The sequence below is a fragment of the Ranitomeya imitator genome, chromosome 2, assembly GCF_032444005.1.
Source record: "Ranitomeya imitator isolate aRanImi1 chromosome 2, aRanImi1.pri, whole genome shotgun sequence".
NCBI lineage: Eukaryota > Metazoa > Chordata > Amphibia > Anura > Dendrobatidae > Ranitomeya > Ranitomeya imitator.
The window spans coordinates 152300659-152313513 of record NC_091283.1 but is presented as its reverse complement, the minus strand read 5'-3'; the positions used below and the strand labels follow the sequence as shown (position 1 = coordinate 152313513).

Here is a 12855-nt window from a genome sequence, read left to right as displayed (position 1 = left end):
CACACAGACCCTCAAACATCAGGATCACCCCCCATATATAATTACACACAGACCCTCAAATATAAGGATCACCCCCATATATAATTACAGAGACCCTCAAACATCAGGATCACCCCCCATATATAATTATACACAGACCCTCAAACATCAGGATCACCCCCATATATAATTACAGAGACCCTCAAACATCAGGATCACCCCCCATATATAATTATACACAGACCCTCAAACATCAGGATCACGCCCATATATTACACACAGACCCTCAAACATCATGATCATCCCCCATATATAATTACACAGACCCTCAAACATCAGGATCACCCCCATATATTACACACAGACCCTCAAACATCATGATCATCCCCCATATATAATTACACAGACCCTCAAACATCAGGATCACCCCCATATATTACACACAGACCCTCAAACATCAGGATCACCCCCCATATATAATTACACAGAGACCCTCAAACATCAGGATCACCCCCCATATATTACACACAGACCCTCAAACATGATCATCCCCCATATATAATTACACAGAGACCCTCAAACATCAGGATCACCCCCATATATTACACACAGACCCTCAAACATCAGGATCACCCCCCATATATAATTACACAGAGACCCTCAAACATCAGGATCACCCCCATATATAATTACACACAGACCCTCAAACATCAGGATCACCCCCCATATATAATTACACAGAGACCCTCAAACATCAGGATCACCCCCACATATTACACATAGACCCTCAAACATCAGGATCACCCCACATATTACACATAGACCCTCAAACATCAGGATCACCCCCACATATTACACATAGACACTCAAACATCAGGATCACCCCCCATATATAATTACACATAGACCCTCAAACATCAGGATCACCCCCACATATTACACATAGACACTCAAACATCAGGATCACCCCCACATATTACACATAGACACTCAAACATCAGGATCACCCCCACATATTACACCTAGACACTCAAACATCAGGATCACCCCACATATTACACATAGACCCTCAAACATCAGGATCACCCCCACATATTACACCTAGACACTCAAACATCAGGATCACCCCACATATTACACATAGACCCTCAAACATCAGGATCACCCCCACATATTACACCTAGACACTCAAACATCAGGATCACCCCACATATTACACATAGACCCTCAAACATCAGGATCACCCCCCATATATAATTAGACATCCCCCATCTCTATATAGAATTACTCGCAGCCTCTCCTGTATAATGATTACCCCCCATAGTGTAGAATTAACCCCTCACGCCCCGGCAGCACTGTCAGGCCCTCTGGAGTCGGCAGTGCCCCCCACCCCTGCTGACCCTGGGGGGCTGCTCTATGACTATGCCTCCATTACTTGCTGCGCTTTCCCTGAGTGCAGCTGACGAGCACGGAGGGGCAGGGCAGCAGCTGACATCAGCCTGCGTTATCACCGCTGCAGCCCCTCCTCCAGCACTCAGCTCCCAGCGCTGCTCCGATCAGTAAGTTGCGCGTCCATCGCTCGCTGGGATCCGGAGCCCGGGTCGGAGCCGCAGGGAAGCTCTTCCACTAACCTCCCCGGGACTGTGAGGCTGCGGCCCGCCGGTGTGCACGGTGCCCAGCGCTGCCGGATCCAGGCTTTCCCCGGACTGACGATGTGTAGGAAGCGGCTGTGTGAGGCGGACTCCGGGGAGGCTCCGATGTCCCCCGCCTGCTCCCTGCAGCGTGCCGCGGCCGGCCGGCTCCCCACAGTATGAAGGGCTGCGGCAGGACGGAAGCCTCGCAGAGATGTCGGTGCCTTTACTCAAAATTGGGGTTGTCCTGAGCACCATGGCGATGATCACCAACTGGATGTCACAGACGCTGCCATCACTGGTGGGCTTAAACACCACCAAGCTGACGGCGGCCAGCGCGGGCACCCTGGACCGGAGCACGGGGGTAAGGCGCCCGACCACCCTGCAGCCCCGGGAGCTGTCGGGGGAGACGAGACGTTCGCTATGGAGGTCTGTGCCCCTCGGTGCAGGGTGGCGAGTCCTGGGGGGCGCTCTTCTCACAATCTGAAGGCTGTTTTGTAGAGCTGCCACCATAGGACCGGCACTAGAGGGGCCAGGGGGCAAGACGAAGGGGGACAAGAGAACAGGGGACACAGGAGGGACAAGAGACTGGGGTGGGACACAGGATGGGCAGGGGGATCAGACTGGGGGTCACACCAGAACAGAGGGTCTGGGGGACAAGGGGTCCAGGGAAAAGATATGGGGTGACACAGAAGGTCCCAAGGGACAAGAGAAGACTGAGATTGAGTAGTGGCCGGAGGACAAGAAATTGGGGGGGGGGGGAGGGCACAGGAGGGGTCAGGGGGACAAGAGACTGGGGGGTAGCCAGCAGGTGCTGGGGGAGATATAGGTAGGGTCGGTGGACAAGACAGAGGGGGGGGCAAAAGACGGGAGAGGGGCGGGGGGGGATGAGATTCTGGGAGTCACACCAGAGGGGTCGGGGGACAAGAGACTGGGGGGAGGGGTAGCCAGCATGGGCTGGGGGAGACACAGGCAGGGCCTGGGGGCAAGAAATTGGGGGGGGGGGGGCAAGAGATGGGGGAGGGGCAGGGGACAAGACTGGGGGTCACGCCAGAGGGGTCGGGGGACAAGAGACTGGGGGGAGGGGTAGCCAGCATGGGCTGGGGGAGACACAGGCAGGGCCTGGGGGAAAGAGATGGGGGGGGGGGGGGGGGCAAGAGACTGGGGGTTACGCCAGAGGGGACAGGGGGGCAAGAGACTGGGGAGACGTGTTTAGGAGGGGCTGGGGGACAAGGGGCTGAGGGAAAAGATATGGGGGAGACACAGAAGGACTGGGGGACAAGGGGTCCAGGGAAAAGATATGGGGTGACACAGAAGGTCCCAAGGGACAAGAGAAGACTGAGATTCAGTAGTGGCCGGAGGACAAGAAATTGGGGGGGGGGGGGAGGGCACAGGAGGGGTCAGGGGGACAAGAGACTGGGGGGTAGCCAGCAGGTGCTGGGGGAGATATAGGTAGGGTCGGTGGACAAGACAGAGGAGGAGGGGGGGGGGGGGTGGGACGAGACTCTGGGAGTCACACCAGAGGGGCCGGGGGACAAGAGACTGGGGGGAGGGGTAGCCAGCATGGGCTGGGGGAGACACAGGCAGGGCCTGGGGGCAAGAAATTGGGGGGGCAAGAGATGGGGGAGGGGCAGGGGACAAGACTGGGGGTCACGCCAGAGGGGTCGGGGGACAAGAGACTGGGGGGAGGGGTAGCCAGCATGGGCTGGGGGAGACACAGGCAGGGCCTGGGGGAAAGAGATGGGGGGGGGGGGGGGGCAAGAGACTGGGGGTTACGCCAGAGGGGACAGGGGGGCAAGAGACTGGGGAGACGTGTTTAGGAGGGGCTGGGGGACAAGGGGCTGAGGGAAAAGATATGGGGGAGACACAGAAGGTCTGAGGGACAAGAGAAGATTGAGATTCAGGAGTGGCCGGAGGACAAGAAATTGGGGGGGGGGGGACACAGGAGGGACGGGGGACAAGAGACTGGGGGGGTAGCCAGGAGGGGCCGGGGGAGACATGGGTAGGGCCGATGCACAAGAGACTGGGGGGGAGGGAGACGGCAAGAGACTGGGGAGGCGTGGGAGGGGCTGGGAACGAGAAGGAGAGATACAGGGGGGGGACAAGACTGGGGGGCGGGGGACAAGAGATGAGGGAGACACAGGATGGGCCGGAGATAAGAGATTGAGGAGACAGGAGGTGGCAGGAGACAAGAGAAGGGCAAGACACAGGTTTGGCCAGCGAGAAGAGGGACACACAAGGGGTCGGGGAACAAGAGAAGGGGAGACACAGGATGGGCCGAGGTCCCTGCCCTTGCCAGAGATAAGGGGAGATACAGATCATCAGCTGCTACAATGTGGCAGGTTCCTGATATCACAATGTCGGTCGCAGATCTCTACTCTTCTGCACATGACATCTAACTGTGCAGACTGCACTCCCTGTCAGAATCCTTCCAGGATGACACAGATGGAGCAGACCCTGTGCCCATCACAAAGTTAAGGAGCCGCCCGCTGTGCCCACTCTGGGCCTTACATTATATGCATTCTGGCAGATGGTGTTATTGTTTTATTATTATTGTTACAATCTTTATATAACAGGATATTGTCTACGTTGTTCGATCTGTTCCTTTATTAGAGGTGCAGGTTCTACCCTCCCCATAGTAGATGTACAGAGGGAACAATATACAGGGACGGCAGGTTCTACCCTCCCCATAGTGATGTACAGAGGGAACAATATACAGGGACGACAGGTTCTACCCTCCCCATAGTGATGTACAGAGGGAACAATATACAGGGACGACAGGTTCTACCCTCCCCATAGTGATGTACAGAGGGAACAATATACAGGGATGGCAGGTTCTACCCTCCCCATAGTAGATGTACAGAGGGAACAATATACAGGGATGGCAGGTTCTACCCTCCCCATAGTAGATGTACAGAGGGAACAATATACAGGGACGGCAGGTTCTACCCTCCCCATAGTGATGTACAGAGGGAACAATATACAGGGACGGCAGGTTCTACCCTCCCCATAGTGATGTACAGAGGGAACAATATACAGGGACGACAGGTTCTACTCTCCCCATAGTGATGTACAGCGGGAACAATATACAGGGACGACAGGTTCTACCCTCCCCATAGTAGATGTACAGAGGGAACAATATACAGGGACGGCAGGTTCTACTCTCCCCATAGTAGATGTACAGAGGGAACAATATACAGGGACGACAGGTTCTACTCTCCCCATAGTGATGTACAGAGGGAACAATATACAGGGACGGCAGGTTCTCCTCTCCCCATAGTAGATGTACAGCGGGAACAATATACAGGGACGGCAGGTTCTACTCTCCCCATAGTATATGTACAGCGGGAACAATATACAGGGACGGCAGGTTCTCCTCTCCCCATAGTAGATGTACAGAAGGAACAATATACAGGGACGGCAGGTTCTACCCCCCCCATAGTAGATGTACAGAGGGAACAATATACAGGGACAGGGCCAACAGGTTCTACCCTCCCCATAGTGATGTACAGAGGGAACAATATACAGGGGCGACAGGTTCTACCCTCCCCATAGTAGATGTACAGAGGGAACAATATACAGGGATGGCAGGTTCTACCCTCCCCATAGTAGATGTACAGAGGGAACAATATACAGGGATGGCAGGTTCTACCCTCCCCATAGTAGATGTACAGAGGGAACAATATACAGGGACGACAGGTTCTACTCTCCCCATAGTGATGTACAGAGGGAACAATATACAGGGACGGCAGGTTCTCCTCTCCCCATAGTAGATGTACAGCGGGAACAATATACAGGGACGGCAGGTTCTACCCTCCCCATAGTAGATGTACAGAGGGAACAATATACAGGGACGGCAGGTTCTCCTCTCCCCATAGTAGATGTACAGCGGGAACAATATACAGGGACGGCAGGTTCTCCTCTCCCCATAGTATATGTACAGCGGGAACAATATACAGGGACGGCAGGTTCTACTCTCCCCATAGTATATGTACAGCGGGAACAATATACAGGGACGGCAGGTTCTCCTCTCCCCATAGTAGATGTACAGAGGGAACAATATACAGGGACGGCAGGTTCTACCCCCCCCCCCCATAGTAGATGTACAGAGGGAACAATATACAGGGACGGCAGGTTCTACCCCCCCCCCATAGTAGATGTACAGAGGGAACAATATACAGGGACGGCAGGTTCTACTCTTCCCATAGTAGATGTACAGAGGGAACAATATACAGGGACGGCAGGTTCTACTCTCCCCATAGTATATGTACAGCGGGAACAATATACAGGGACGGCAGGTTCTACTCTTCCCATAGTAGATGTACAGAGGGAACAATATACAGGGACGGCAGGTTCTACTCTTCCCATAGTAGATGTACAGAGGGAACAATATACAGGGACGGCAGGTTCTACTCTCCCCATAGTATATGTACAGCGGGAACAATATACAGGGACGGCAGGTTCTACTCTTCCCATAGTAGATGTACAGAGGGAACAATATACAGGGACGGCAGGTTCTACCCTCCCCATAGTAGATGTACAGAGGGAACAATATACAGGGACGGCAGGTTCTACTCTCCCCATAGTATATGTACAGCGGGAACAATATACAGGGACGGCAGGTTCTACTCTTCCCATAGTAGATGTACAGAGGGAACAATATACAGGGACGGCAGGTTCTACCCTCCCCATAGTAGATGTACAGAGGGAACAATATACAGGGACGGCAGGTTCTACTCTCCCCATAGTAGATGTACAGAGGTAACAATATACAGGGACGGCAGGTTCTACTCTCCCCATAGTAGATGTACAGAGGGAACAATATACAGGGACTGCTCTGATGCATCCGCCCAAATTTGCACTAGTATGGTGGTGATCGGAAGAACTCTGTCCGGTATGCAGAATATATGGTGGAGCTGGAAATCTGTTCTGGATATTGGGGGATGATTTGGGTTTCCTTCCAGCGAGGTTCCTACACCCTGAGCCCCAGGAGGCTGCTGATTTTCCAATGCTCTTAGTGTTTTGCCTGTTTTCTAAATGGTGATGACAGGAGGAGACTTTTCTCCATTTTTCTGCTGAGCAGAACATCCAAGTCTTCACTTAATCATTATATTAAAGGGTATCACTGTTCTGACTGCCTGAGCAGAGAGCTGACAATCGTGTATACCTGCTAGTCACAGTGTATACAATGGTATATAGAATATACACAGTAGACTAATCTTGCAGACTCAGCGTGACTCTCAGATTTCGGCCACAGAAAATTATCTGCTCAGGCATCCATTAAACATCATTGACCTGAATTCCTTTCCTCGCACCTTCTCCTCTTCTAGGGGTGATATTTTACTTTCTTCGCCATGTCCTTCATTCCTAGGTTTTGCCAACCAACCCAGAAGAAAGCTGGCAGGTATACAGCTCTGCCCAGGACAGCGAGGGGCGATGTATATGCACAGTGGTGGCTCCACAACAGACCATGTGTTCACGAGACGCCAGGACAAAGCAGCTGAGGCAGCTATTAGAAAAGGTAAGAGGCTGTCCGGCGCCCCTCCAGATTTCACAGGCTGCGCTGTACCCCTGGGGCAGTAAGTGTTCCCATCCTGCGGTATCTCGCCAGTTGCTTAAAAGCTCCAATTTCTAATAGACATGGACGACCCTCTTAAGTGTTAAACTGTGGGAGACCTGTGTACTACAACTCTCACTGTCCTCTATAAGAGAGACCTGACAAGACGACTCCTGCCAACATGGCGGCCAAGTCAGGTGATGTCAGCACTGACCTCTTACACCTGAGGTGTAATGACGTTGGCAGGCCAGTCCTTGTCCGTTATCAGAACCGACCCGTTTGTTATACAGAGATCTGATAGGGATTATTATGGGATGGGGGGTGTTTGGGAGAAATGGTTTCCCTATATCGTCTTGCAGGTGATGGCGCTATATACTATTAATATTGTGCTGTAAACTGATGTCTGTAGGTGCAGAACATGTCGCAGTCCATAGAAGTCCTGGACAGGAGAACTCAGCGGGACCTGCAGTATGTAGAACGAATGGAGAATCAGATGAAAGGCCTGGAGTCCAAATTTAAACAAGTGGAAGAGTCTCACAGACAGCACCAGGCCAGGCAGTTCAAGGTGGGTTCTCTCCCGCTGTGCACTACAAGTCCCAGCATAACCATAAGGCCCTAAGTCAGCTAAAGCATTACACAAAGCCTATGTAAAGGAGGCTCCTGACAAATATTTTATAGAAACACTATCTAATAGCTGGTAAACACATAATTCCTCATTTCCTGCCGCCTTATAGTCCGATGGTGGATGTTTCCATCTATTGGATAGGCGCCGTCTGAGCTGTCACCTTTCCCCGCACCCCTCTCCTCATCAGACGTTTCCTTGCTCCCCTGCTTATACGGAGGAAGATTAGCTTATAATGTGCAGGAAATGTCCAGATGTTCCATTATCAGCCGGAGGATGGGTGATCGGAATAAAATACTGGTCAGGGGTCTCCTGCTGTAATGATGCAACTTTTGTAGAGCAGAATATTGGACCGCACTGAGATCTCTCCTCCTAATGGGGCAGAAATCCCCCATCCTGTGATAGTCACCTGTATAGACGATTCTGAGCCTGTGGTCCTTTATGAATGAATGGAGTTCCCAACCAAATGTCCTAAAAAAAAAAAAAAATGAAGTGTCTAAAGAGGACATATCATAAACAATGGCATCAGCACATGAAAATGAGTGATCACAGCCCGAAACATCTAAAGCAGGGGTGTCGAACTGCATTCCTCGAGGGCTGCAAACAGGTCATGTTTTCAGGATTTCCTTGCATTGCACAGGTGATAATTTAATCACCTGCAGAGAATGATTCCAGCACCTTGTGCAATGCTAAGGAAATCTTGAAAACACGCATGGTTTGAGGCCCTCGAGGAATGCAGTTTGACACCCCTGATCTAAAGCCAAAATCAACCTTGTAAGAACCCGAACCCCATCTGGGATGCTGGAGAATCAGCGCCCATCTTACAATATGTCTGCCATGTTCACATAGCCACCAGATTATAAGAACGGGCCGATACATCTATAAACTCCAAGCTGGTAGCAAACACAAGACCCAAACAGATTCATGCCAGAGGCAGCAGACCGGAAACCAGTGGTAGAAGGTAGGTTCACAGCTGAGCATAGATCTGCAGGGTACACATAGAATTACAGTTCAGGCACTTTGTGAATTCTGCAGCTTCAGAGCTGAAATCTCTCAGCATTCCTTGCTTGTTCTGTGCAGGGCGCACTGGTGAAGTGCATTCTAGGAAGTGTCATTTTCCAAACCGATGAAAGAAAAGCCATCTACTACCCCCCCCCTTCCCCCGAATAACAGGAGCCCAACTCCACTGCTCAGCAATCTGGCCATAAGCTTGATGACTGTTTCCAAATTACAGTAGTTTCCAGCTCTGGAGCATAATACTTTTGTTGTACTGATCCTAAGTACAATGTGACTCCGCCATTAGAATAGTCTGGAGTATGTATAATTCAGAATATAACTCCGGATCAGTAATGTAATTTATGTACACAGGGACTCCACCAGAAGAATAGTGAGTTCAGCTCTGGAGTATAACACAAGATGTAACTCGGGATAAGTAATGTACAGTGGGTACGGAAAGTATTTAGACCCCTTTCAATTTTTCACTTGGATTCATTGCAGCCATTTGGTAAATTCAAAAAAGTTCATTTTTTTTCTCATTAATGTACACTCTGCACCCCATCTTGACTGAAAAAAAAAAACAAATGTAGAAATTTTTGCAAATTTATTAAAGAAGAAAAACTGAAATCACATGGTCATGAGTATTCAGACCCTTGGCTCAGTATTGAGTAGAAGCACCTTTTGAGCTAGTACAGCCATGAGTCTTCTTGGGAATGATGCTACAAGTTTTTCACACCTGGATTTGGGGATCCTCTGCCATTCTTCCCTGCAGATCCTCTCCAGTTCCATCAGGTTGGATGGTGAACGTTGGTGGACAGCCATTTTCAGGTCTCTCCAGAGATGCTCAATTGGGTTTCGGTCAGGCCTCTGGCTGGGCCAGTCAAGAATGGTCACAGAGTTGTTCTGAAGCCACTCCTTTGTTATTTTAGCTGTGTGCTTAGGGTCATTGTCTTGTTGGAAGGTGAAGCTGCCGCCAAGTCTGAAGTCCAGAGCACTCTGGAAGAGGTTTTCATCCAGGATATCTGTATTTGGCCACATTCATGTTTCCTTCAATGACCACCAGAACTTTCTCCCATCTCCCTACTGCATCTCTGGAGCTCAGCCACAGTGATCTTGGGGTTCTTTACCTCTCACTAAGGCTCTTCTCCCACGATTGCTCAGTTTGGCTGGACAGCCAGGCCTAGGAAAACTTCTGGTGGTCCCAAACTTCTTCCATTTAAGGAGTATGGAGGTCACTGTGCTCTTAGGAACCTTGAGTACTGCAGAAATTCTGTTGTAACCTTGGCCAGATCTGTGCCTTGCCACAACTCCTTGTCCAATTCCTTTGCCCTCATGATTCTCATTTGGTCTGACATGCACTGTGAGCTGTGAGGTCTTATATAGACAGGTGTGCACCTTTCCAAATCAAGTCCTATCAGTTTAATTAAACACAGCTGGACACCAATGAAGGAGTAGAACCATCTCAAGGAGGATCACAAGGAAATGGACAGAATGTGACTTAAATATGAGTGTCAGAGCAAAGGGTCTGAATACTTATGACTGATATTTCAGTTTTTCTTTAATAAATTTGCAAAAATGTCTACATTTCTGTTTTGTTTTTTTTCAGTCAAGATGGGGTGCAGAGTGTATATTTAATGAGTAAAAAAAAAATAACTTTTTTGAATTTACCAAATGGCTGCAATGAAACAAAGAGTGAAAAATGTGATGGGGTCTGAATACTTTCCGTTCCCACTGTATGTACACAGTGACTGCACCAGCAGAATAGTGAGTGCAGCTCTGGAGTATAATACAGGATGTAACTCCGGATCAGTAATGTAGGTCACAAGTGGTCCAATTACATTTAGCATAGACTTTGAGAAATCCAGATTAACCTTGTAGTAGCTCTTAAACTTTTAATGATTATTTAGTGACAAGATATAAAAATATGAAAAATTCATGGGGTCGAGTACTAGCCAACGTTAGGCTAGATGGGCAGCTTCCCCTTCCTTACCAAATAGACTGAACCCCCCAATATACTATATATTGACCTTTCAGCATTGACTCTATTCACATGATGAATATTTTTGGATAGTGAGGTGCCTCAGCTGCACATAATGAGATTGGAGAGACCAATTCTTCAGCAGGAATGAGGTGTGACGAGCCGTGACACTTGTTAATTAGAAGGAATTCATGTAAGCATGGCTGGCGTGACTAAACTCGCGTTTATGGCCATTTCTCTCGCTTGTGGTCAGACAGAATATGAAGGATTATTAATATGATATCCCAGCAGGCAGTGCCAAGTAGATGGGGCCACCACTGTATATATTGGGGTGTTTTAGAACGAGACCATCCTGCTGCAACTTCACCAGACAACACTAGAATAAATGGTGCCGACCTGTCACCAACATGATTGAAGGTTGGGATCAGTCTCAGGTGGCAGCTCCTAAATGGTGCAGCACAATGACCATTTTAATCCCTTAAATAAGGACATGTCTGGTGCAGCGGCCTGTGTGCCAGTGGCTGAGGCGCTCACACAGTAAGCTGCAGGTGATAAACCCCTCGCACCTAGTTTTCCTGTTAGTGGTTGGCTCGTGCCCACCTGGCACCGTTCCCACAATGCATGCTCAATAATGGACGTATCGAGGCATTGCCTGTTCTATACCTGGTCTCACCACTAGGAAAAATTTCCAAATCATAAAGTACCTTACAGTACCATAATTGGTTTCCGTACGCTGCCTCAAATGTTTCTTTAGCGAGTCCCCCTTCCTTTAAGTAAGGGGTGTCTGGTCTACTGGTGGAACAGTGGGGTTTGATGCCAATTATAAGCGCTGCAGTTGGCACCTCAGAACAGCCCGGAAAGTTTAACCACAAACTAGGGTCAAGTCAGGAGGATTCAGGGACGTCACTGGCACTGCTGCTCTCACTTCCTGCTATTTTAATTGCTCCCACTGGGAGAGCAGCGGCGCCTATAGACCAATTCTATTATTAGAGGGACCCTGCGCAAGAATCGGGAAACCTCAGACTTCTGTCATCACATATGGTGTGAATCCCCTCTAGATTCCTGAACTAAACATGGGACACAATGAAATAAATGTGTGCAGCGTCTCGTAGGAAACTTAAAGAATCACTAAACCTTATTATTTTACATAATTATCCTCCAGGCATTGCAAAGTTCTGAATCTTGTTAATGTAGATTACACTCCATTACCTCATTTTGCTTCTCCTTCTCTGTTCTAACTTCCCAGTTCATGCTACTTTAGAAGCTCCTTTGATCTGCTGCTCTACCAAGAATCTGTGCAGAGGGGAGGTGGGAGCAGAGAGGCTCATGTAGGAAAGGGTTTGCAATTACTATTTGAGCACAGATTCTTGCTGCAGCAGCAAATCTAAGCGGTCCCTAAAGGAGCATGAACTGGACAGGTAAAACAGCACTTCCAGCATGTGATTTAGAAGAGAAGGCAGTAAATTAGGCTAATGGAGTGTTATAAGAATAACTTGGCAAAGACCAATCAATAAATAAATTAGTTACTCTTTAGCACATACAGAACAGTATATCTTATCACATATGGCCCTCAGAAGGTAGTCATAGACCACAATAGGCATTGTCCTCCTAATATGTAACTCCACCGTATCCAGCATGACCTAAGGTTAACAACTTAACAACCAGGTCCCCCAATATGGAAAGCTCTTTATTATACTATAGTGCTATTAATTCTGCAGATGACCTCTTTGGGGCTCACAATCTTCATCCCTTATCAGTATGTCTTTTGTAGTGTGGGAAGAAACCAGAGGAAACCCATGCAAACATGGGGAAAACATTCAAGTCCCTTTTCTTGTGGGTTGTTCTTGGTGGAAATTGAACCGAGGACGCAAGTGTTGCAAAGCAACAGTGCTAACCACTGATCCACCTACAATATATATAGTACACTAACAACTGAGCCACTGTGCTTCCGCACATATCATACATTACTAACCACTGAGCCATCTTGCTGCCCTACATGTAGTACATTTTTAACCTAACCATTGGGCCACTGTGCTGCCTCATATATAGTACAGTGCTAACCACGGAGCCACCATGCTGCCTCTATCCTACA

At 49.2% G+C, this 12855-nt stretch overlaps 1 protein-coding gene across 4 annotated transcripts in view; it reads left to right on the top strand.

The window, feature by feature from the left end:
• OLFM1 (olfactomedin 1) overlaps nt 1-12855 on the top strand; it is an 87268-nt gene that overhangs the window by 57690 nt on the left and 16723 nt on the right. The window contains exons 1-3 of one of the 4 annotated variants that reach the window (XM_069747486.1): nt 1433-1538; nt 6982-7131; nt 7577-7732. In XM_069747486.1, coding sequence (XP_069603587.1) covers nt 7081-7131; nt 7577-7732 — 207 coding nt within the window. In that variant the 5' untranslated portion in view covers nt 1433-1538; nt 6982-7080. Of the gene's footprint in view, nt 1-1432; nt 1975-3782; nt 3821-6981; nt 7132-7576; nt 7733-12855 lie in introns of those variants that run through there. The other 3 variants (XM_069747484.1, XM_069747487.1, XM_069747485.1) reach the window with 3 other exon arrangements.